This window comes from Ranitomeya imitator, chromosome 2 (genome assembly GCF_032444005.1).
Source record: "Ranitomeya imitator isolate aRanImi1 chromosome 2, aRanImi1.pri, whole genome shotgun sequence".
Classification (NCBI taxonomy): domain Eukaryota; kingdom Metazoa; phylum Chordata; class Amphibia; order Anura; family Dendrobatidae; genus Ranitomeya; species Ranitomeya imitator.
In genome coordinates, this window is record NC_091283.1 from 572,322,053 (window position 1) to 572,348,829 (window position 26,777).

Sequence of the window (26,777 nt, forward strand, 5' to 3'; positions counted from 1 at the left end):
ATGCAAGCCCCCTCAAGCATGCACATGCAGCCCCATGCAAGCATCAACCCCTTCTCTCCAAGCAGACCCCCGTCCAGCATGCACATGCGGCCCCATGCAAGCATCACCCCTTTCTCCCCAGGCAGACCCCCGTCCAGCATGCACATGCAGCCCCATGCAACATCACTCCTTTCTCCCCAGGCACTTACCTGATCTGTGACTATGGAGAACGACCCAAAACACTCCAAATCTTGCACAAAATCCTCGAAATCCCGCCATGACATCCACATCTTCCTCCTGTCTGCTCTGCTCTATGGAGGAAGAGGCAAATCCTGCACAAAACAGTCCAAATCCAAATCCTGCACGAAATCCCGCCATGACATCCACAGCTTCCTCATGTCTGCTCTGTCTGCTCTATGGAGGAAGAAGCTCCGCCCCTTCCGGTCACATGGGCACGACGTCAGCAGAGGTCCCTTAGCGGCTTAGCCGACTTGGATTTAGCCTCTACCGCACAGTGAGGAGGACGGCGCAGGCAGTGAGGAGGACAGCCCCGGCAGTGAGAACTCGGAGGACAGCCCCGGCAGTGAGGACTCGGAGGACGGCGCAGGCAGTGAAGAGGACAGCCCCGGCAGTGAGGACTCGGAGGACGGCGCAGGCAGTGAAGAGGACAGCCCCGGCAGTGAGGACTCGGAGGACGGCGCAGGCAGTGAAGAGGACAGCCCCGGCCTCACTGACATCAAGCGGGAACCTGGGAGTGGAGGAGAATGATGGAGGAGCTGGACGAACAGCCTGCGGACACGGTAACCTGCCGCTCCCCCTCACCGGCTGTATCTGTGGGGCAGTGGCGGACCCCCGGAGTATGTGTGCCCCCGTGCAGCAGCCATGAACGCCAGTGTCAGCACAGACATGTGCACATTGGGTTCGCAGCACTTGTAAATCCGCTTTCAGGTAGACTCTGAATGCAGCCCATGCTGTATGGTAAACCACAGGGGTGGCGGAGCCTGGCATGGGGCCACAGTGGGCTACCAATGATGGCAGTGTGTTATGTCACTGGGCAACTGTGAGCTAGCATTGGCGCCACATTGCCATCAGGCCACTGCATGGCGGGCACGGCTCTAACACGTCGCGCCTCAGTGGCTGGCAAAGCATTGGGCCACAGAGTGCCAGGCACGGGGACCAGGCATCAGGCCACGGCACCTCATGCAGGGTAGAGCATTGGGCTAGCACGTGGCAGCGGTGCACGGTGGCTGCGTTGTGCCAACACTTCGGATCAGTATGACAGCAGGCCCCAGGGCGTCGGTTGGCAGAGCTACTGCAGACCATGGGTCCCTTTAGTTCCTTGGAAACCGCACCAGCGAGACCCCATGATCAAATGTAGTTTGTGGAAGAAATAATTCCTTGTGGTCCTACGTCTCCGGCCTCTGATGCCAAGGGTGTATGCCACTAGCCGTACCTGTGTCCGCGCCGTGTATACAACGATGTGCCACTTGTATCATGTTCAAAGCCGGGGCTGCAGAAATCAAATGACCTGTTTATGTAGCAGATCGGACTGGTCACCCAGCGTAGCCGCATCGTTCTCCCAACAGTGAGCTAGTGTAAAATCTGCCTGCTCTCACTTATTGCTTCCTCATGCTTTAGGCTAAGTGACGCGGGTATATCGCATGTGGAATTGGCATGTGTATTCCCGCTAAACACTAGCGTTTTACAAGTGTAATTAGCTTGCAGAATGCTAGCGTTTTCCAAGCGATCTGTAGCATCACTTCGTAAACTGACTGACAGGTTGGTCACACTTGTCAAACATAGTGTTTGACAAGTGTGACCAACTTTTTACTATTGATGCTGCCTATGCAGCATCAATAGTAAAAAATAGTGTTTAAAAATAATTTAAAAAAAATCATGATATTCTTACCTTCCAGCGTCCCCCTCAGGCTTCCAGCTACACGCAATGCTCCAATTCCCAGTAATGCCTTGCGGCAATGACCCCAGATGACGTAGCATCACACAAGACCACTACGTCATCACAGGTCATTTTTGCAATACATTATTGGGAACGCGAGTATCGCGAGGAGCTGGAAGCCTGAGGGGGATGCCGGAAGGCAAGAATATCACGATTTTTTATTTAATTTTTTTTTTTTTTAACAATTATATGGTTCCCAGGGCCTGGAGGAGAGTCCTATAGACTTTCAACAGTGCAGCAACGCACACGTGTTCTGTTCTTACAGGACCCTATGAGTAATGATAAAGCACTATATGGCATTTGCTGTGTGTATATATATATATATATATATATATATATATATATATATATATATATATATATCCTCATTTTGTCATCTAAATCTGACTCATTGGATTCCTTTGCCCTTGTGGTGAAATGTGTGTGTGTGTGTGTGTATATATATATATATATATATATATATATATATATATATATATATATATATATATATATATATATATATATATATATATATATATATATATCTATCTATGTGTGTAGTGACATGTGTAGGGTTATATGTGTGACTAGTGATAATGTAACATCTGTCCTGAAGGCAAGTCGCACCTAGGTGTTAATAGGTACTTCCTTGGGACTAGTAGAAATTGTGTCTCCATATCTCACCAGGAGGTCTAGCTAGGGCCAAGAAGAAAGGTAACATTTGGCACCCCGTAGGTCTTGGAGGGGAGATGTTAATTGTGGCCTGAGGGTATCTATTCCTGAGAACCTTTTCACAAGTGTCTCAAGAGAACAATAATATATTCATTAGTAGAGCGGCCGTGGCCAATCAGAAAGCCAGCAATTATGATATTAACCTGAGGGGCCGGTCTAGAAACCTGACCTCCAGACCAAAGTTATAAATTTAGGCTGCAGACAGAGAATTGTGTATTGTGTTCACATGATGGGGGCAGCCTGAGAAGCTGATGTGATCCAATCTACATTCGTCCTACCCTCAGGAAGCAGAAGCAACTACCAGTTAGATAATTTCTGTAAGTTTCTCCTCTTTATTTTATATTGTTTTGCATAAGTTTTATGTCTTTTTATTATCATATTTTTATACCTTTTTCTTATTGTAAGCATTGAACCTTTTGTTATTAAAGTATAAAACTTTAACAAGTTGAACCTTGAATGTTCTAAAAGAATCCATAGCCTAAGGTGTGTGAGCCTTGTGAGTGATAGACATTATTAGTATTATTAGTACCGGGACTCATCGCCCATGTATTCGGTGAGTGGTGGCAGCGTGTATGAGCGGGTGTGTGGCCTGCGTCGGTGTGTGATTTATGCTCCCATTACAGCATAGGACAGAGGTTGAATGCTGGACTGAGAGTGGGGAGATAGATTAACCCTTGCAGGCGCACAACCCCAAGTCACTTGTGAGAGCAGGCATGTGACGAATAAGTGACACCACAGAGAAGGGATCCGTGACAGTCCTTTTCTTTTTTTTTTCTTTTTTTTTTTTTTAAATTAGATTGTAAAAGGACTTGGGCGACGTGACACACATATTGGGTTCGATTGGGGACCAGGAGAATTGCTTCTTTATGAAACCCATTACCCCCAAAAAGGTATGTATGGTACTCCCTTAAATAGTAACTACATTTTTGTCACAAATCAACAATAACAGTAGTTGTAAAGATATATTGCAAAGTTGTTTTTTTTTAATTAGATATAAATACCTATTTTTTAATCATTCACAAACTGCTCAAATATGTCTACAACTCTGTCTGCAGTGAGAGATCAAATTATACCTGCTGTTATAACATAATTTTATTATCCTGAAAAGTCCCTTGAAAGTTCAGTTATACTTTAGACCATAGCCAGTATTGTTTTTCTCCCCAAATCGTACAAATAAAAAATTGGAATTGGTTTCCCTGATAACATTACCTTGTTAAAGACCAGATGGCAAGATATTTGACCCCCTAACTAAAGCTATGCGTGAAAATCCCCTTAAATCCTTATTGTACTCATACTTTGCTGGTACAATTTTGTTGTTGCATTTTTGAAAAATCTCATCTTGAAGGCTACTTTAACACTAGCGTCGGATTCGGCCCGTCGGGCTGAGATTCCGACGCTAGCGTTGGATGCGCTGCACAACGGGTGCAGCGGATGCATTTCTCCAGCGCATCCGCTGCCCCATTGTAAGGTGCGGGGAGGTGGGGGCGGAGTTCCGGCCGCGCATGCGCGGTCGGAAAAAGCGGTCCTTCGGCAGCAAAAAACGTTACATTTAACTTTTTTTGCTCCCGGCGGTCCGCCACAACACGGCGCAACCGTCGCATGATGGTTGCGACGTGTGTCAATACGTCGCAATGCGTCGGTAATGCTACTCTATGGGGCAAAAACGCATCCTGCAAACAACTTTGCAGGATGCGTTATTTCCCCTAAATGACGCATTGCGACGTATTCCAAAAAACGCCAGTGTGAAAGTAGCCGAAGTTTTATGCTCAAATACAGTGTGGCTGGCACTTGACTCCTCAGTGCTGCTGTACTTTGCTTCCCACTGATGGCCTCCGGTCAATGATTGACTCTTCCCTCGATGACATGCATCGCTTGCTCAGGGGCCATCATTGCCTGGATTAACGTCATCAGAAGAGGTGGCATGTGCGTGGTAAGCTCCTGATGACGATGCAAGATCAATGTACAGGATCCTACAACATCATTAGGCGCCGCCATTGCAGCAAACCCAGGCAGTGCTCCTTAATAACGTTGCGGGAGCCAGTATGTTGATCTCGCATGGTCAACAGGCGCTCATTGTGCAGGCGCCACAATGACATGAACCTGGGCAATGACTGCACCAGTTCAGGGGAGGCAGCTCACTGAGGGAAGATGTAACCTGGCAATAAATAACCAGAGGTTGGCGAAGTACAGAGAGGCTGGTGAGTGAAGTGCCCACCCCAATGACCTTGAGCGTAAAACTTCAAGACTAGATTTCTTGAAAATGCCCAATAAAATTCTTCTAGCAAAGTATGAGTGCAATCCGCATAAGAGGGGCTTTACACTCATGCCTTTAGTTAGGAGTTGACTATCCTACTGACAGGTCCTCTGCTTGAGCCACCCTAGACAGGCTAGGCTGATATGAAATGGATATGCTAGGTGATCTTTATAACCCCTGTTAATTCGTTGTGACAATTTTTATCCCCGTAGTCAATCTAATAATTGAGACAACTAATTTTTTTTTTTTCTCTGCAGACAACTTGCATTTGCCAACCACCGGCCTCCTGGCTTTCATGCGTAGTGACGAAGATCTGTACTCTCCAGTACTGAGAAAGCTATTCAATGAGTCTCACGGAATATTTGTGGGTCTGCAAAAGAACAAAGAGGCAGCGTCCAGCAGGACACACAAAGCTCAGTATGTGATTGCTGTTAGGAGAGCCTGTCCTTACACCGTTAACCTCTTAGGGTCATAAGTTGCCAGAAACCTCTGATGTTAATTGATGTTTGACTATTTGTAGTTTACTGTTGAACTACAGTACAGACCAAAAGTTTGGACACACCTTCTCATTTAAAGATTTTTCTGTATTTTCATGACTATGAAAATTGTAAATTCACACTGAAGTCATCAAAACTATGAATTAACACGTGGAATTATATACTTAGCAAAAAAGTGTGAAACAACTGAAAATGTCTTATATTCTAGGTCAGTGTTTTTCAACCTTTTTTGAGCCGCGGCACACTTTTTATACTTAAAAAATCCCGAGGCACACCACCAACCAAAATGGCACAAAATGGTGCGTCCAGGTTTGAGATGAAAGTCTGCAGTCATTCTATGTGACTGCAGGCTTCTGAATTCTCACAGCGCAAGCACTGCACACTTTCAGGATTCTCCCTTGCCGGTGGCCAGAGTGGACGGTCATGACAGCACAAGTATGTGATTTGGATACTTCTGGTCACATTCTAACTAGACGTGTCCGGCCTCAGTCAATTCATTTTCATTGAATGAGGCCACACATGTCTAGTCAGCACGTGACCGCATGTATGTAAATCACCAACATCAGAGAATTATGATAGCAGTGCGCACTGTGAGAATTCAGAAGTCTGCAGTCACATAGTATGACTGCAGACTCATCACAACCTTGGACATCCCCTTTAATGTTCCTAACAAATAAAAATGAGAATTAGTATCACAAAAAAAACACATTTACATCCAGGTACCTGATAGATGACGTTGTTTGTGGAGTCGCCTCTTTCTTTTCATCTTCACCTTGTCCAGATGCCATGATGACTCTTCTCTTCCACCGGCAGAGCTCGTTTCTGCAGACTTCCATCTTCTCCTGTCTTCTGCAGCACATCCCGACACAACACCCTTAAAGATAGCAGTGTTATTATAATGCTCCGGAATAACAATATCTGCCCTAGGCTGAGCCCCTGAGTAAATAATTGCCCCTCACTTTATTCCCAGCACATAATATGACCCTCACTGTCCCTCTTATGGTACATGCCATCCACACTACCCTCTCTCTCTTTTCCATACTTCACACTGCCTTCTCATACGGTGTCCCTCATAGAGAGCCCAGTCTCTCTACTGTGCCCCTTCATTACACTCCTCCTACTTGGCATACTGTCTCCTCCTGGCTGTTACCCTCACACTACTCAGTATCTATTCTGTGTCCACTCACACTTTCATCCCCCCATACTGTCTGCACACATTTCTAATAGCCTCCTCCTGTACATCCCCCCCTGCTAACATACCCCTTTGCTCTCTCCATATTTCCTCCTCACACATTCCCACCTCACACATTCCCCCGACTCCCCATACTGTCCTCACACATCCCATCACCGTTGCTCCCAGTACTGTCAGCACACATTTTTCCCCTCGCTACTGTGTCCACCCCCATCTCCCCACTCACCCCCACAGAATATATCCACTGCCCTTCCGATAGAATAAATCCATCCCCTTCCACAGAATAAATGCACCCTGCCCCACACATGCTAAATAAATTCCAGCCCCCCCACGTACACACTGAATAAATCCCCCCCATACACTGAATAAATCCCCCCACTCACTGAATAAATTCCCCCACACACTGAATAAATCCCCCCCACACACTGAATAAATCCCCCCCACACACTGAATAAATCCCCCCCACACACTGAATAAATCCCCCCACACACTGAATAAATCCCCCCACACTTAATAAATCCCCCCACACACTTAATAAATCCCCCCACATACTCCCCATAAACCCACCCCACGCTGAATAAATCCCCCCACACTTAATAAATCCCCCCACACACTTAATAAATCCCCAACATACTCCCCATAAACCCACCCCACGCTGAATAAATCCCCCCACACTTAATAAATCCCCCCACATACGCCCCATAAACCCACCCCACGCTGAATCTTCGGTGTCTTCAGCTCCACAGCACAGGAGCACTTACCACCAAGTGTCTTCTGTCCCCTGCGCGCCGGATAGTGACGCCAGCAGCGTGATCACATGACTTGATCACGCTGCTGGCGTCGCTCTGACCCAGCGGTCAGAGCCTCAATTGTACTCGCAGCTGGTAGATGTCTGCGAGTACAATTGATCTCCGGGAGCCGGCGCGCTGCAGCTTCTCTGTGCCGGCTGTCAGCTTGACAGTCGGCACAGAGAACAGCTGACTCCCGTTCCCCCGCGGCACACCCGACCATGTGTCGCGGCACACTAGTGTGCCGCGGCACACTGGTTGAAAAACACTGTTCTAGGTTCTTCAAAGTAGCCAAGAGTGTGCAAAGCAGTCATCAAAGCAAAAGGTGGCTACTTTGAAGAACCTAGAATATGACATAATTTCAGCTGGTTCACACTTTAAGTATATAATTCCACATGTGTTAATTCATAGTTTTGATGCCTTCAGTGTGAATGTACAATTTTCATACTCATGAAAATACAGAAAAATCTTTAAATGAGAAGGCGTGTCGAAACTTTTGCTCTGTACTGTGTGTGTGTATATATATATATATATATATATATATATATATATATATATATATATATATATATATATATATATATATATATATATATATATATATATATATATATATATATATATATATATTTATATTCACCAATGCGATTGTTATTTCATTTCACAGGTTGGTTCTTGTGAGTAAGAATTATCGCTCACTTCTCCAGGCTTGTATGCAAGAAATGCACAAAGTGGCAAGTAAGTCAAACACTCCTGTATTCCAAGTCCTCATGAGATACCAGAATACTGCTTTGCGTCACACCTTATTTTCTCTGGAAAATAGTGAAAACACCAGCACCGATTGCACTAGATTGTGTAGGGAAGTAATGGGAGTGATAATATCCAGTTGTCTTTCTATTCATACATTTGCAAGAGGAATAAATGTGCAATGTAGGCTTCTTGCCAGTGCTGAGTCGTGGAGTCAGCATAAAATACTCCGTTCCTAAAATATATAATAAATAGGGTAGAGTAGTAAATGTCTGTTCTTTTTCTGATCTAAGGATTTTGGCTTTTAGTGGAGATGAATCTGTGCTGCACTTTATGCACATGCTCAGTAGTAGGCCTGGGCTGTGGGGTTGGAGTCAGGGAAATTGAGGAGCCGGAGGTTTGGCTTACCGACTCCACACCCCTGCTTCTCGCAATAAGAGAAATGACCACCCATCCACCGGCATGGTGGAATCATGACTCCTCTCACACTGTCAAGACTTTGCAGTGTACAGGCACATAGTGTGACTGCCAGCTTTACAGAGGACCAGTTAGCTGTCATGGTATGTGCCCAGTATTTTCTATTAAATAGCAGTTCTTAGAAATCTGTGCACTTTTATTCCTCCTGGAAATATATGTATAGATCAATGTCTAGGCTTTGGCACAAACCAGAGTTTTAAGTAAAGATGCTCCTGAGTTGTCTTTTCAGGGGGATTACTTGTGTTTAGGAGCAGAGTTGTCAGGAGAACACACAATGTGTCTGGTCACTGTCCATTGGATATTCGGTCCTTTGCTTTCTAACTATTTTGCCACCTTTTGTGCTCTGCTTGTATTGCCCAGCATGCCACTTCTTTTCAGTTTTGACACTTTTTTTTTATCTAAAGCAGTATCATGTATTAAACAGAATTTTGAAATCATTTTTTCAGGCTGCACACGAGACGGGAACCAAAGTGCCAAGTACTCTGCGCTGGTGAGGCAAAATACTGTTTGTTTGCTTTTTTCTTTTCCTGTTAAAAATAAATACCGTATATACTCGAGTATAAGCTGAGATTTTCAGCCCATTTTTTTTTGTTACCGGGAGGTCGGCAGGGGAAGGGGAGCGGGGGCTGTGTAATTATACTTACCTGCTCCCGGCGCGGTCCCTGCGGTCCCTGCAGTCCCTGGCTTCCCCGACGCTGCAGATTCTTCCTGTATGGAGCGGTCACATGGTACCGCTCATTACAGAAATGAATATGCGGCTCCACCTCCCATAGGGGTGGAGCCGCATATTCATTGCTGTAAATGAGCGGTAACTGTGACTGCTCAATACAGGAAGAAGATGCAGCGCCGGGAGAAGCCGGGACTGCAGGGACCGCGCCGGGAGCAGGTAAGTATACGGGGAGCGCGGCGCTGCGCGATATTTACATGCTCCTCACTCCGGTGCAGCTCCGTCTCCAGCATCCTCTGGCAGTGATGCTCAGGTTAGAGGGCGCGGTGACGTAGTCAGTGCGCGCCCTCTGCTGAGCGTCAGTGCTGGAGACGGAGCCGCACGAGGAGCAGGTAAATATTGAAAGCGCCGGCGTCCTGAGCAAGAGAGGTGAGTATGTGATTTTTTTTTTTTTTAATTTATTTTTTTTTATTGCAGCAGCATTATATATGGCACAGCTTTCTATGGAGCATCTATGGAGCCATAATCAACGGTGCAGAGCATTCTATATGGCACAGCTTTATAAGGAGCATCTATTGGGCCATAATGAACGGTGCAGAGCATTCTATATGGGGCACAGCTTTCTATGGAGCATCTATTGGGCCATAATGAACAGTTCAGAGCATTCTATATGGGGCACAGCTTTCTATGGAGCATCTATGGGGCCATAATGAACAGTGCAGAGCATTAAATGCGGCATAGCTTTATATGGAGCATCTATGGGGCAACAATGAACGATATGGAGAATTATATGTGGCACAGCTTTATATGGAGCATCTTATGGGGCAATAATAAGCGGTATGGAGCATCTATTTTTATTTTTGAAATTTACCGGTAGCTGCTGCATTTTCCACCCTAGGCTTATACTCGAGTCAATAAGTTTTCCCAGTTTTTTTGTGGCAAAATTAGGGGGTCGGCTTATACTCGGGTCGGCTTATACTCGAGTATATACGGTAAATAAATAAATTTGTTCATTGTACCTACTGTACTCATTTTAAAATGTTTCTATGTTTTCCTCTCTGATGGTAGGGAGACCGATTATAGAGTTTTCTATTATATAAATGAGTCTGGCCTTTCCTGGTCAGAAAAAGTGACTGTATAAGGCTTCTTTCACACTAGCATCGGAATCTCCCCGTCGCAATGCGTCGGGGAGAGATTCCGACGCTAGCGTTTGCTGCATTGCACAATGGAGGCAGTGGATGCATTTTTCCGGCGCATCCGCTGCCCCATTGTAAGGTGCGGGGAGGTGGGGGCGGAGTTCCGGCCACGCATGCGCGGTCGGAAAAAGCGGTCCGTCGGGAGAAAAAAACGTTACATGTAGGGTTTTTTCTCCCGACGGTCTGCCAAAGCACGACGCATTCGTCCCAAGACGGATGCGAAGTGTGCAAATCCGTCGCAAATGCGTCGTCAATAGAAGTGTATGGGGAAAAAACGCATCCTGCAAGCACTTTTGCAGGATGCGTTTTTTCTGCAAAACGACGCATTGTGACGGATTTAAAAAAACGCTAGTGTTAAAGTACCCTAAGATAGCTCAGAAAGGAAAACCTTTTAGTCATTCAGAACGCTAAATCAGGGGGTGCAACTTTACTTATTCTGATCCACTGTCTATTCTATGCAATGCTGCCCTTAGAAGCATTGTCATAGAATAGGTTCTCAAGCTCCTTGTTCATTTTTACTGAACCCCCACAGTGAGCTTGGACTGGATCAGGGGTCCCATGTTCCATTCAATGTCTGATCTGAATCATTTGGCCAAGCTTGGCACTTATTTTGTTGACCAGAATGAACATCTGTTGCTGCTTTTAGAAGGTGTTAGCTGCTCTGTCTACTTGTAGTGGCCATGGCTTGGTACTGCACACCCGCCTCTTATTCAGATGAATGGAAGGGAGATGTGTAGTACCCTGCAGCGACAACCACAAGTAGACAGAGCAATTCGGCAAGTACTTGCAGCCGCTGACGCCAATCAAAGCTAATTATTTGGGGTGCCGGGTGTCATAGGTCATCAATGTAAATGTAGTGAACATCGTCTTTAAACATAGTTGGCCTCAAATTTTGAATCACCTGATTGAAGTCTTGCGTTGTCTAATCAAATTATCTCTTATGACATTTAGCTGTCTATCCTGTCAGCCATGGAACTATGCTGGAACCTTTGTGAAATACTTTTCATTGAAGCTGCCGCAGGTGAGCATTTTGGGCATTTTTTTATTTTTAAATAGACCTTTTTAAGTGATTTCTAAACCTAGAAATTAACAATGAGAATCAGACCTGAAGGAATTTTGCATAGAGCAATGTCAAGTGTTAAATCTTATCCATGTTCACATACTAAAATGCCAAGAGGGTGGGTTTAATGATTGTGTCCTACGGCAGACATGGTAAAGTGGTGGTGGGTTCCTACTGCTGTAAGTTGTCATACAGGCACATATAAGATAGCAATGTTGAGGAGGGAGACATGGCTGAACTCCTCCGACAGACTTCCTAGCCTTGGCTCACAAACTACATGGGTGATTTCAGCGTTGGGGTTGTTTCAAACTTGCTGTTTTGAAGCCAAACATTCTACTTTGCTTTTTTTTCTTTAATCCATAGAAAAACTACAGTGAAATGGTTCCTTAGTTTATTTTAAAAAACGAGGTATAAAAAAGTTGCATATATTTTTAAAAATGCAATCAAGAGTCAATGTGCTAGTAGTGGCCAGTAGTGATGAGCGAGTGTACTCGTTGCTTGGGTGGTCTCTGAGTATTTGTAACTGCTTGCATGATTTACGGCTGCTAGACAGGCTGAATACATGTGATGATTCCCTAGCAACCAGGCAACCCCCACATGTATTTAGCCTGTCTAGCAGCCGTAAATCATGCAAGCAGTTACAAATACTCAGAGACCACCCAAGCAACGAGTACACTCGCTAGTGGCCAGTAGTATATATGAATGACCACGTAAATACTGCACAGAACAGTTCTGATTATTTAATTAGTAATTCTTGATAAATGACATACATTTGCATAAACTTATTAATTTCACTTTTAGCTGGTTCCCTCCTGGTACTACTTCTTGACTGGATACGTTTGCATGCAAGTGACATAGACAGCATAGCTGAAGAGGTTCTACAGAGTGAAAATCCCCTGCAGCATGACAGATTCTGGGATTTGGTGAGTGTTCCGATAACTAATAGTTGCCAGCTATGCTTGGTTACCATTGTTATCCTTTACAGCCTTAAACCCCTTCTTGCACATGGACATAAAAGCACATCTAGTTTAATTGTGCCTTTCCACAAATGGGTGGGGTACTGAAGGGTTGCCATTGGAACCAGAGATTTAACAAGGGCCTCCAGGCTTGTCAAAGTTGTATGCATTTTTGGCAAATGGAGCTCCTGTCCGTTATACACTCTATATACCAAAGCATTAGATCAATGATCGTATTGTGAAGTCTTAAAGTGGGACTTAAAAACATAAAGGGCTATTCTGGCCCCTGTCACTTTTCCATTGCGAGCACAGTACCTGTAAATCTTGCACAGGCTCGCTGCTCTCTGTAATCGTGGTGTCACTGGCGCCATTCACCTCCCAACGTAGACATGGGCAACAAAGAAAAATAATGCTTTACAGTATATTAAATAAATGTGCACAGTAATATAAGTATAGCAATAAAATAAAAAGTGCAAAAGTAGTGTGACAGTAGTAAAAAAAAAAAAAAAAAAAGTCCCAAAAACCCCAGATTTGGTGACAGCATGAAATAAAGCTGTTACTGATGAGTACGAGACACAGCACCAGCACTTTGAAGAGGTGGATCTTGAGGTTGATGTATTTCATATTGTCATTGAGTCGCTGTGTTGCAGCTTTGGGCCCGCTTTATTTTTAAAAAATTATTGGGGGAATCTACAATGCTTGTCACGTATTTCAATTTATGAATTGTATTGTGGAATTGTGTGTACTCGTTTTACACCTGATTCCTCTGTGGTCCGCTGTATGGTTTTATTTTTCATACCTTAGATTTTTTTAACCCTTCCTTACATTATACCTTCATTACAGATCACTGGATATGTCCTACAGGCTCGTATGGATGAAGCCCGACAATTGCTGGCCAAACAAGCGGCTGCTTCCTCAAGCACCCGGAGCATGTGCCGAGTCCTAGACGATCTTCTCAAGAAAATGCCTATATTCAGTGTATGAATGATGATCTATTGAAAAGAGTAGCATTAGATTATAGATTTCTGTTTGTCTGGAGCATTATATATATTGTATAAGTACTCTGTAGAAAAGGTAAAAAAGAAAAAAAAACACCCTTTCTTGCAATGCGTAGTCCATTGCTCCAGACAAACAGAAATCTATAATCTAATGCTACTGTAATATATATATATATTACAATAGTTATCTACAAACATAACCTAGTACCTACATTATTCATACTGTATATTTGGGTTTTTTTAACGTAGATTTTTTTTATTTTTAGAAATAAAGCAGACAGTTGTTCATCCTTATAATATAAAGTAACTGCAGTAAAAGAGATCCTAAACTGATCTGTTGTGGCGAAGCAAAAATTTACAAAACTGAACGTTAAGTTCTTAGTTTAACATTCTGATCGGACAGTATGAAGCCCACTGCCACATGACGGTGACCCTGTCGGTGAGTCCCTGACTTTAAAGATGCAGCACCCATCACCAAAACTCTTTTATCTCCTTTCATCTGGTATTGGTGCTTTATGGCAGGCGTTGTCCCTGTGGGGTGGTGTGACCTAGAGCAAGGCTTTGCCTTGCAGCATAGCTTCTCTAGGAGACCTGATTGCTCTCCCGCTGTTATGGCGTGTAGTCACACCTTTGAAACCAACCAAGAGGTTCGCCTTGATGTGGCAGTGGGCTTCATACTGTCTGATCAGAATGTTAAGTTTTAGTTCTTAGCCACAATAAATCAGTGTATAGGTTTGGGTTGTGTGGTCCACATCCCTTTTTCTACAACTTGGTCATCTTTGTAATATCAGTTCCCATAATATGTTCCATGTTTTTTTTTTTCTTTTTCATAGTCTCAGACATTGACAGAGTTTGAATTAAAGTGGCAGCACTGGCGGGAGGAATGTGAACGTCACTTACAGTGTGCAACCTTCTCATCCAGTCCTGACATGGAGACTATCTGTAAGGTGTGTACCCCTACAGTGATATTCGCTTTTGAGGAGCCAGGGTCCGATGATGGGTCCATTATTAAAACAAAGAGCTACCACAAGACCAGACTTTTTACTTAGATTCATTGCATGACCTGTTGAGGTAATTGAGAATGTTTAATAATGCAATAATGTGAAGAAAACCTTAAAAAGGTAGTTATGTATTTTAATGTCAGGCGGCGAAGAAAGAATTGTTAATTCCTGTTAAGTCTTGTGGGACTAGCTTACTTGTGTCTTGTGATCACTGAGCTTCTTGACTAATAGGTTTTACTGGGATCTGAGGACATCATGCTTGAGAAGAAAGATCTGATGGGCACTTGGTATCATTTCCTGGTATCACAGCTGCTTTTTACACATCCGACGGTGACCCTGGCAGAAATCCACACCTATGCTCAGGTGACATGCAACCTGAAGATCATGTACTGATAAAATGTTTTGGCTGTATTGTTAGCAAATTAAACGTCACATTTGTCACATTTCATTTTGCATTTATATTTTGTTTTTTTATTTTTTTTCTTTGTTAATTTTTACAGTACTTTGATTGTTGTGGATTTAAAAGAAAAAATACTGGAACAGATTTTTTGCTCATATACATAAGGGAAATTCTACTACCCTGTCCTCGTCTAATAGATATGAGACTATACAATTTCTGCCATATGAAAGAATTATTTTTAATAAAAGTTCTATTTTTTAATGACTGCCCCTCTGTTCCCTCGCCCCCTCAGTCCTGTCTGGACATCTTTAATGCTGGAGACAGCAGTTCAGAGCCTCTGGACAACATTCTGCTAGCAGCTTTTGAGCTCGATATTCATCAAGTCATAAAGGAATTCAGGTAATCGGCCATGTCACATCTCTTGTCTCTCAATAATGTTACTCCAGTGTATGTTCACTTTAATTCTATACACTTTTTTTTCTTCTGGTTTTCAGCATTGTGACAAATAACTGGTGGTTTGTGGCTCATCTTACTGACCTGCTGGATCACTGTCAGCTCTTTCAGTCCCACAAGCTATAGTAAGCTGGTGTAAGATTTGGGAGAGGGAGGAGAAGGAGAAAAACATACCTGTGATATATCTTTCTTACTGGATGTGATTTACTATGTTTTTAGAAACTATCTTTTATTAATGGTAATCTATGCTAAAATGGATTGTTAGGAACACTAGATTAATAGTCTATTCTTGTAATAGGCCAATAAGGCATGATCCCTGTGGGTCAGTGTGCCTATTCACTGTGTATATATAGACCTTTTATATGGAATTGCTTGGTATTACAAGTATGCCTATTTGAACAATCCTGGGCAACCCATTTAAACAGAACGGCTTTATTCCAAAAATAGCACCACACCAGTCCACAGATTGTGTTTGTTATTGCAGCTCAGCCATCTTCACCTCTGTGGAGCTGGGCTCCAATGCCAAGGCATGTATGGATAGGTCTTGGTATTGTTTTTGCAATAATTTGGTCATCTTCTAATGTTAGGCAATTGTCACTGGCAAGACACCCGTGCGATCAGCCGGTATTGTGCACCTGTCCAATCATTTCCTGACAAGTATCAATAGACGCAATGTCACAGGCCCCGCTCACCTGATACGCAAGTCAGAGGAGCCGGAATAACCCTCTAAGTTCTCCCCCATAACAAGCTCCACCCTTCAGCCAGTTAGTAATGGGAAATTGTAAGCCAACTTTACCCAAAATGCAGATTTTCTTGCTGTTTCTTTTTAGCATTCATTTCTAGTTGTTTAAGTCAAACCATATCTTAATTTCTGCTAAATTTTAGTTTTGGGTCCAACATGCGAGAACACTTACTACTGGAGTATGCCGCTGGCCTCTTCTCCCATCATAGGTATGATATCCCTTTCCATCTGGTTTACACCCTTTATATGGCCATTGTCATGTCCTTTTCGTTCAGCAGCCCTTCATCACTTTTATAATGAAGTTTGCGCTTTTCTTTTACATCCTGTAATAGATGCGAGGGATTTTTTCTTTCAGCCTTTGGCAGCTTGGGGTTGACTATTTAGATCACTGTCCTGAACTGGGTCGAGTTTACCTGGAGCTTCACATGGAGAGGATTCCTTTGACCACAGAGAAGAAAGCTTTGAAGGCATTGCGCATCTGTGAGGACCGGCAAATGACAGAGCAAGGTATGTGAGAAGGAAAATAAAGAATTTGTGGTTTATTGAGAATTTCAGTCATCGTGTGGTGAAATCTCCAACTGTAAAAAGGTAGGCTTTTATCTTTTTATGATGTCCTGAATGTTATAAGGTCCACAACTTATTCCTCTTTTCTAGTTCGCAGTATTTGTAAGACAATGGCGATGGAAGCTATGCGCAATAGACGATTAGGATCAGCACTTTCATGGAGCATTCGAGCCAAAGACGCAGCATTTGCCACACTTATATCTAATCGGTGAGTGCACACTGAGTTCTTCAAAAAAAGAAGAAAAAAAGACCTTTCACTGGATTTTGTAATTTAAATGTCACACCTCCCCAATTAATGCAGCTCCCATGATTCTGAAAGTTCTTTTTTTTTTTTTTTTTTTTTTTTTTATGCTGTGCCCCTCAATTACAAATTTTTCTCTGCTCCTTTGGTAATGAAACTCGATATGCAAGCTTTCTTTCTAACCAAGCAGGTGTATGCATTGGAACGTCTATTTCGTCTTTTGCTTTTTCTTCTCTACGACGCTGGCCAATCAAATCACAGTGGTGTCTCAGAGGGGGAAAAGTAAATGCCCACAGAGAAGGTCACAGCTGTAGCCTGGTTCAGTGTTTTTTTTTTTTCTGAGACGAGGTGAGCTTTGTCACAAGTGAACACAGGAGAATGTCAGTCACTGCTTCCCTTCTTCCTATTTGAGTGCAAGAGCAAAGGAGAGCAGCTGTGATAAAGACCGCTGTGTCGGTCGAAACGCGTAGCCTACCTCGCATGTGCTATGGTGCTGTCCCAGGAGTTGTTTCTCCATTTTAAAAGTTGGAATAAATTTTCATGATTTTACTGAAGCTGGAACCATTCTCTTTTCGTTAAAGGAGAGCAGCAACGCATTGTACACAACCAGGCTGCAACTGGGTCCTTTCTTGTGGGCGTTTTTTTTTTTTTTCATTCTATGACATGGCAGTGTTTTACTTGACTTTTCTCCTCTGACATTTGCCAGATACCTACATAAGTTCTGTGGTATACGACCACTTGGCATAAGGGAAAATGTGCTTCTTTATTACCAGGAGGCGTAACTTTGCAACAGGGGGCAAAGAAAAACTGTCTGAGAGTCAGGGAAGCAGCGCCAATGGGAGATGTTAACATTAAAAAATAAAATCAAGTGGAAGATCCTCTTTAAAGTGAACCTGTCAGAAAAAAATGCTAGCAACATGCAGATATGGGGTTAATTTGCAGGTTAATAGTGTTATTAATCTGCCTAGTGCCCGCAGTTAGCCGAACGATGCCAGGAGAAAATTAACTCCCCCCTTGCACCCATGGCAGTGTTCCGGTTTGTCACTCCGGTTACACCGGCGCTGGTTCAATCACCGCTCTCAGTATACAGAGAGGTGGCTGTTGCCTCTCCCCCAGCCCTGACACTTGCTCTGCATTAGGGCTGGCTGTGAGTCAGTGTCGGGCACTCTTGTACCCACTGCTGCTCTGTATACTCAGAGCGATGATGGATCCAGCCCTGCCCCCGTGACTGAAAGCGAAACGCTGTCAAAGGGGAATAAAGTGAATTTCTTTATCGCTTCATTGGGGGACACGGGTAACCATGGTGTATTCTGCTGTCGCTAGGAGGCTGACACTATGAAAAAAAGGAAAATAGCTCCTCCTCAGCAGTATGCACCCACCCACAGGCACAAAGCACCTCAGTTTAAGCTTAGTGTCTGTAGGAGGCGGACCTGGATCTGACCCCAGATCCGTCTTTTCCTTTTCAGGTCACCTGTTTTATTAAGCTTTTTCCTTTGCCTTTCAGGTACTTCAGCTTCAGGGTAATGGTGTAATTTCTCACCCTGTTTTCCCACACTTATGTGACCGACAGAGCAGTGTGGTGTCACCCACATTGACTACTCTCGGACCCGCAGGCAGGACTTTATCCCCTGTCACCTTTACTGGTGTTTCAGGGTGATTACTGGTGACCAGTCCTTGCCTTTTGCCCTCCTCACCCCTCTCCTCATAGAGAGGGTGGTCACCAGCGGTGGCATCCCCCCTTGTAAGGGGTTGATACCATCTTCTGCTCCGTCTGGAGGCGGTGTGGAAAGGAGGATTCCAGTGACAGTCTCCCACCCGAGGGCTCCTGATGTGATCCTCATCGCTGCAGCGGGACTGGGACTTACCGCAGGTATGTCTCACACCGGGACTCCCCGCAGGTATGTCTCCCTCCACAGCGGCAGGCGTTATTCTGGGGTATGCTGTCCCTTCATCCCAAAGGGACAGGGCGGCGTTAGTGATAGCGAACAGCTGGCGGCTGTAGCCATGTTTCCCATAGCAGGGCCCAGCACCCCCCACCTCTTCCCCTTGCTGGCCGCACCTTTCCTGCTTCCTTTAGCCAGTCACTGGCATGCGTTTAAATCACGTGCTCATTTTATCCAATAGGACGTGTTTTCCTCCTCTTCCGTTGAGCTGGCCACGCCCCCCGCAGCATGTTTTTTTTTTGCTTTCTTTCTTCCGCTCCTATCACAGCTCTCTGCAGACAGCTTCTACAGCTTTCTGCTGGGTTGTCGCTGGCATCAGGTAGGCTCTGTTCTGTTTGTCTTGAATCCTCCACCCCCATGTCTACCCCACAGGAGAACCCTAACGCCCGGGATGAGAACACTCCCCTTCCTCTGGAGTGGGCTGTTGCCACGACGTCAATCTCAGATCTGACAAAAATTTCACAGTCCCTGGTCCAGGTCACGGAATAACCCCTGCGTTTGTCTACTGCCACCAGTGCTCCGAACGCCTCTCATGGTGGTTCGCACACACCTGACCGACCTCCGCAGGGTCAAATCGGGTACAAAGCAAAGGAATCGGGCTCCTTCCAGTTCTTCCTCTAGTTCTCCGGGTCCCTCTGCATCCTCCCGGATGCATTCCTCACGCCATGCCCCCTCCTCGGAGGCAGCTTTTGGGTCGGAGGTGGATTCCCAGTCAGTCTGATACAGACCAGAACTCAAAGACGCAGGACATGGTCAATAACCTTATCTTGGCAATTACCCAAACTCTGTACCTAAAGGAGGATGAGGCACCTGCTCAGGAGCACTCTGTTTCCTTCAAGCGGGTAAACATTCCTTCCCGGAGTCTTCATTGGGGAACACAGCACCCTCCTTAATTGTTTGCACCATTATTGGGCCTATGTGCCTTCGTTGTTGGGTAGGTACATATGTTAAGTTTTTGGTTGCTTCTCCTACTGCTTTAACACTAACTGAGGTACTTTGTACCTGTCTGCGGGTGTATACTGCGGAGGAGGAGCTTTTTTTTGCATAGTGTCAGCTCCCCTAGCTACAGCAGCATACACCATGGTTACCTGTGTCCCTCAATGAAGGCTCCAAGAAAGAGATTTTACAGTGAGTACCAAAATCCCTCTTCCAGCAGCGTTCAGCTAAGTGCAGGCGCCGGGCAGGTGAATAACTATTGACCTGAAGATTAACCTCATATCTGCAGGTTAATAGCATTTTTTTCATTTCTTGTGACAGGTTCCCGCTGAAGTGAATATATCTTCACTCTGGCTCTATTTGACATCTGGCATTGTATAATTGTCATGAAACCGGAATCTCCATACAATGCAAGGGGCACTGAAACCTTTGCTTTTGGTCTTGATCTTCTAGCCACTTAAAGGGAACCTGTCACCCCCCCCCCCCCCCAACCCCCTCGCCCCCAGGGCCTGTTAAAGTATAATAGCCACCTTCAGCAGCACTAAATCCCCCGTCTCACATAGCGAGATCGCTAGCGAGATCGCTGCTGAGTCACAAGTTTTGTGACGCAACAGCGATCTCAGTAGCGATCTCGCTATGTGTGACACGTAGCAGCGATCAGGCCCCTGCTGTAAGATCGCTGGTCGTGTCTGAATGGCCTGGACCATTTTTTGATCGTTGAGGTCCCGCTGGGTAGCACACATCGCTGTGTTTGACACCTTACCAACGACCTCGTTGACAGGACGTCCCATTGAATCATCATGAAATAGCATCGTTCTACAGGTCGCTACAGTTCGCCGCATCGCTGCTGCGTCGTTGGGGAGATCGCACTGTGTGATATCTCACCAGCGACCACATAGCGACGCAGCAACGATCCCTGACAGGTCGTATCGTTGTCGGGATCGCTTAAGCGTCGCTATGTGTGACGGGGCCTTAAGGCTGCATTCTGTGAAGGTGGCTCTTATGTTTATTATCCCTAGGAACGCTGAAATAATCACTTTTATACATTTCCCGCCATACCTCTATTGAGTCAGGGAGGTATGATTTCTCCCCCTGACTCAACCGCCTTGCAGACGTCCATCATCCAGCTCTGTCCTCCGTATGCCGCCTCTTCCCTTTTGTGTGACGTCACCGGCGCCTGCAATCAGTTCTCGGGCATGCGCCGTGCGCGCTGCCCGTGAACTTACATCAGGCGCCTGCGTGTAGAGGAGGCCCCAGATCCTGCCCCGCATTGTGTTATGATGTATTCACACTGCTGTGCTGGGAATCTGGTGCTTGCGCAGTGGAGCGGGTCACCGTGCTCCTCGATGGAAGTGCAGAAGTCCTGCGAACTTCACAAATCTTGCGAGACATCAGCACTATCTTGAATGGAGCACGGTGACCCGCTCCACTGTGCAGGTGCCAGATTCCCAACCCCGCAGTGTGAATACATCATAACACACTGCGGGGCGGGATCTAGGGCCTCCGAAACACGCAGGAACCTGACGTAAGTTCACGGGCAGTGCGCACGGCGCATGTTTGAGAACTGATTGTAGAGCGCAGGCGCCGGTGACGTCACAAGAAAGAGAAGAGGCGACGCACGGAGGACAGAGCTGGATGATGGACGTCTGAGAGGTGGTTGAGGCGGGGAGAAAACATGTCTCCCTGACTCAATAGAGGTATGGCGGGAAATTTATAAAAGTCATTATTTCAGCGTTCCTAGGGATAAGAAACATATGAGCCACCTTCACAGAATGCAGCCTTAGTGCCCCCGAAGGTGGCTACTTTACTTTAATAGGCCCTGGGGGTGGGTGACTGGTTCCCTTTAAGGCCATCTTCTCATGTTAAAGTAGTTATTTACGTTTTTTGGAATGACAAAATGGAAATAAAACGATCCAGTTCAGGATCACTTGATTTGACAGCCCTATTGCCACAATCCGAACTGCCATCTGGGCCCGCTCTTGCTGTCGGTGCAAGGCATTCTCATCTTGGCTCCCTGTTTTTGTTTTATTCTGACCCAATCAATGTTTCCATAACCGCTCATGTTCCTTTCATACCTGCATGGTATTCTCATGTTATTGCCTTTTAACTTGTATAGATGGTTTTTGTCTTTTCTCCTTCCCCTCATTGGGGGACACAGGACCATGGGTGTTATGCTGCTGACACTAAGTGAACACAAAAATATTAGCTCTTCCTCTGCAGTATACACCCCACACACTGGCTCCAAGCGAACCAGTTCAAGCTTAGTGTCAGAAGGAGGCACATGTTCTGTTTCTCAGATCACTTCTATAACTTTTTTTATTTCTCTTTTTATTCTTAATGTTTCAAGGATTACAGGGGCGACTGATCCCTTAAGGGCACCACTCTCCCCAAACCTTCAACAGGCAGGAAAGCGGAGTGTCGTTTCCACGTACCCCCTCCTGCATCATTATCATTGGAAGGCCTGAGATTTTTTTTTTTTTTTTAGTGGTGACTGGTCCCTTCAGGGCACCGATTTCCCCACTCCAGCAACAGATGGGAACATGGAGTGTCGCCTCCATGTACCCCTCTCTGCATCCAGACTCATCCCGTTTTTGTACCGGACCAACAGCCCTGACCCATCCTCGGGGAGTTAACCCCTTGGATGTCCAGAGGCATTCATGGCGTCCGTGCGGCCCCCACTGCATTGCCCCTGATATACAGCGGCAATGGAAGGAAGGCGAACGGTCCCTCTCTCCCTTCCTGCAAACGGAGTGGAGGATAGAGGGTCCCTGCACCGTCCAAATGAGAGCAGCTGACCTAGGAGTGGAAAACTCAGGCATGTGCCCGGGCCCTGCAATTCATACCTCCTGCGGCGGCTTCTGCAGGGACGCACACCGCTGATAAGATGGGCTGGGTGTGTGCTGGGCCTCAGTTTCCCTCAGCCAGGGAAAATCTTTTCTCCCGGTTCAATGGCTGGTGGTCACCACCGACGCCACTCTTCGTGGCTGCGGGGTATCTTTCGTCATCACACTGGCCAGGGGCACTGGTCACTTCGGGAGTCGCGCCTTCCAGTCAATGTCCTGGAAATTCGGGTGATTCGGTTGACCCTGCGGTGGTTCCATTACCTCTTGGCAGGTTGTCCCGTCCGAATTCAGTCGGACGATGCCACGGCTGTGGCATATATCAGTCACCGGGGGGCACCCGCAGCAGGGCGGCAATGCGCAAGGTAGAACACATTCTCTGCTGGACAGAGATGACCAGTCAGTCATTTCAGCGGTTCACATCCCGGGCGTGGAAAACTGGGCGGCAAGACTTCCTCAGCCGTCAGGGCCTCGCCTCGGGAGAGTGTTCACTTCATCTGGAGGCACCAACAGATTTGTTATCGTTGGGGGACTCCGGACATGGACCTGATGGCTTCAGGACTAAACACAAAGGTGCCAGAGTTCACAGCTCGGTCACGGGATCCAGAGGCCATTGGGACGGACGCACTAGTCCTTCCGTGCCGTCAATTTAGTCTTCCGTATGGCTTTCCCCCTCTTCCCTTCCGAGGGTCATCGGGAAGATCAAGACGGCAGGGATTCCAGTGATCCTAGTAACTCCGGACTGTCTGCACTGGGCGTGGTACGTGGAGTTGTTGCAGCCCATCATCGACGTTTCCTGGTGACTGCCGGATTGTCCAGATTTGCTCTACCAGGGCCTCATTTGCCACCAGATCTCAGGGGCCCTGTGCTTAACGGCCTGACCTTTGAATCCTGGGTTCTAACCCAAGCTGAGTTTCCACTATGATTAGAGCTCGGAAACCCGCATCGTGCTGCATTTATCTCACCGCACTTGGAAAGTGTTTTCGCATATTGCAGGTCGTTATCCTCTTCTCCATTCCGACTATTTTGTAGTTCCTCAGACCAGTCTAGACTCAGGCCTAGCGCTTAGTTCCCTCAAAGGCCAGATCTCTGCTTTATCAGTTTTGTTCCAGCGCCGGATTGCTTCTAAGCTGCAGGTGAAGACTTTCATTCATTTCATTTAGGGGGTCTTCCACATGGTACCTCCCTATAGAAGGCCGTTGGATGCCTGGGACCTTAACCTGGTCCTGGGTGTTCTACAGGAGTCTCCCTTCGAGCTGGTACAGGACAGCTCTCTGACCCACCTTTCATGAAAGGTTGCCTTTTTTGTTGTGGTTACATCAATCAGGCGGGTATTGGAACTGGCCGCTCTTTCCTGTAGACTCCTTTTCCTAATTTTTCACAAGGATGAGGTGGTTCTCAAGTCCTTTTTGCCCAAGGTGGTCTCTTCACCTTAACAAGGATATTGTCCTGCTTTCATTTTGCTCGACTCCAATTTACCGTTTTGAAAGGGCCCTTCACACTCTGGACCTGGTGAGGGCCATCAGAAAATACGTCTCATGGATGGCGTCATTCCACAAGACGTCTTATTCGTTCTTTCTGAGGGTCACAGGAAGAAACTCACCGTTTCAAAGTCTACAATAGCTAGGTCTGGACAGACGGATCTTGCAGGTGGCGGTAGAGCATCTCTAGACAGTTGGTACGTGGAGTTTGGTCTGTTCTGTAGGTTCCCCACCCAGGGACTGCTTTGGGACATCCAATGGTCCTGTGTCCCCCAATAAGGCAAAGGAGAAACAGGGATTTTTATGTACTCACCGTAAAATCTTTTTCTCCGAGCCACTCATTGGGGGACACAGCACCCACCCTGTTGGTCTAATAGCTTGAGTATGTTCTTTGGTATGACGTTTTCTATACTCTCACAGTATGGTCTTGCTTTTTCATACTGCTTTGTCACGGAACTGGTTCGGCTGGAGCCAGTGTGCGGGTGTATACTGCAGAGGAGGAGCTAATCTTTTTGTGTTTTAATTATTGTCAGCCTCCTAGTGGCAGCAGCATAACACCCATGGTCCTGTATCCCCCCAATGAATGGCTCTAAGAAAAGGATTTTACGGTGAGTACACAAAAATCCCTGTTTTTTAATGTTAATTTTATGGTCATGAGAGCCAGAAGGTTGATTTCAGTTGTCAGCTATACCATTATCTAGTCAAGGAATCTGTCTGCTTTATCGATCAATGCTTGAGGGATGATGACAGGTTGATCTGTCCCATAACTAGTACTTAGAACTCCCTGGTCCCCACTCTGAAACTGAAGGAGTGGGGGTGGAATAAACGTAATTAAGTATGTACATAACAGCAGGAAACGTATTAACAGATTATGATGGTGTATGGCTGAACCTAGGACTAGGTATCTCCATTCTTCTATTGATAGGGGTGACCGTTGAAATGCCAAAAATATAAGTTGTGAGAAAAGCCATTGAGGTTTAACATTTGACTGTGCAGTGACCTGCCATCTGAGATCTGCTGAGTTAAAGAATCGGTAATTTCTGGGATCGTCCATTAAACACAAGCTTTTTTGTTTTATTTTCTGAAGGTTTTTAAAGGATTACTGTGAACGAGGAAGATTCTCTGATTTGGACCTGATTGATAATCTGGGTTCTGCAATGTTGCTCAGTGATCGTCTGACATTCCTAGGTGGGTTGTATTTATCAAAGCTGTAGTGTTGTACCACTGTTTAAACCTAATTACTCTAGTCATTCTGATCTAATGGTTGTGAATTTTTAATAAAGGAAAATACAGGGAGTTTCACCGGATGTACTATGACCAGCAATTTGAAGAAGCCGCCTGCTTACTCCTTTCACTCATGACTGCTCGCATTGCTCCCTGCTCTTTTTGGCTTACTTTACTGCTGGATGCACTGCCTCTACTTGAGCAGCAGCAGGTAAGTCCTGTACAATGCACACATATTAGCAAAAATGCCTGAAATTCAAAACCAGATGTTGCCAAGAATAAAACTACTTTTTTTCAGACCTCTATGGCAAATTCCATGACATATGCCAAAATGTATTGGATGGTAATATTAGAATATTAGCCATCAAGCAATATAAGATGTGAGTGCACATGGAAAGAAAAATCCAGCTCCAGGAATAAAAAATATCAGAAATTTATTTAAACATATTAAAATATGGAAAACTGCTGACAAGCGAAAAATTACATCATTTGGATGGAAGCTACCATGTAGTCGCTGGACGCGTTTCGAGCTCAAACGGCGCTCTCAGACTTCAGCATAAGACTAAACAGAAGAACCCAAACAAATTTTTGATACTTTTTATTCCTGGAGCTGGATTTTTCTTTCCATATGCACAAGTTTCAACGTCAGACAGAGATGTTTTTTCCTTGCTCGGACATTATGTGGACTACAGACGAATGTTTCTACTGGGTGAGCTGAAAAGTTTTTCTATAAGATGTGAGTGCAATTTCCAAGGGCAGCTCGGGAATCAAATGGTTTTTTTTTTCTTCTTCTGGATTAAGTATTTCTATAGGGAAGTAGGTCCTTGCTGTGTCCCCAGGTAGGGGGGTGGGAGCATAAAGAACATTTATTTTTTTTTTTCATGTAAACCCCATCTCTTGCCAGATGGTAATTCCATGTGCTCTTTTATTACACTTAGGAGGAGTTTCTTAGTTCAGGAACTGCTTGGGTCAAATTCTTAGTCAAAAATGTCATTATTTTTTTTCCATATAAAATGCTGCTTTTGAATGCATAATTCCAAGAAAGTGCCCATGCATTTTGTGCAAAGGGTCTAATTTCAGAAAATCCCCAGCCCCACTAACAAACTGTCTTCTTTAGGTGATCTTTTCTGCTGAGCAGACATATCAGTTAATGAGCTGCTTGCAGGAAAGAACGACGGCAAAGCTGGAACCTCTCCAGTCAGAGGAGAACCTAAGAGCCCAGGTAAATTGCATTGGGTAACAGAATAAGAAGCTTCTTCTGTAGTGCATGTCAGGAACTGACTGACAACCTTGTGGTTTGTGCCGTTTTCTTCTACAGGACAGCAGCATTGAACACACAAAGCTTGAGATGCTTAGGCTGGCTCTTGCACGAAATCTTGCCCGCGCCATTGTTAAAGAAGGAACTGCTCAAGTGTAAATAGAGAAAATATCACATGTAATTATTTTTTGCAAATAAACATCTTTTTCTTA

At 45.3% G+C, this 26,777-nt stretch overlaps 1 protein-coding gene across 1 annotated transcript; it reads left to right on the forward strand.

Moving 5' to 3' along the window:
• The first annotated feature begins 488 nt into the window (after positions 1 to 488).
• Positions 489 to 26,777, forward strand: NUP85 (nucleoporin 85). Its single transcript, XM_069752167.1, has 19 exons — positions 489 to 779; positions 3,447 to 3,540; positions 5,162 to 5,321; positions 8,049 to 8,119; positions 9,052 to 9,095; positions 11,420 to 11,489; positions 12,330 to 12,451; positions 13,328 to 13,462; positions 14,316 to 14,429; positions 14,715 to 14,846; positions 15,176 to 15,282; positions 15,378 to 15,461; positions 16,222 to 16,287; positions 16,434 to 16,585; positions 16,733 to 16,850; positions 25,171 to 25,271; positions 25,367 to 25,518; positions 26,425 to 26,529; positions 26,626 to 26,777. The coding sequence occupies exons 1-19, from the start codon at positions 744 to 746 to the stop codon at positions 26,722 to 26,724; spliced, it is 1,962 nt and encodes a 653-aa protein (XP_069608268.1). The 5' UTR covers positions 489 to 743; the 3' UTR covers positions 26,725 to 26,777.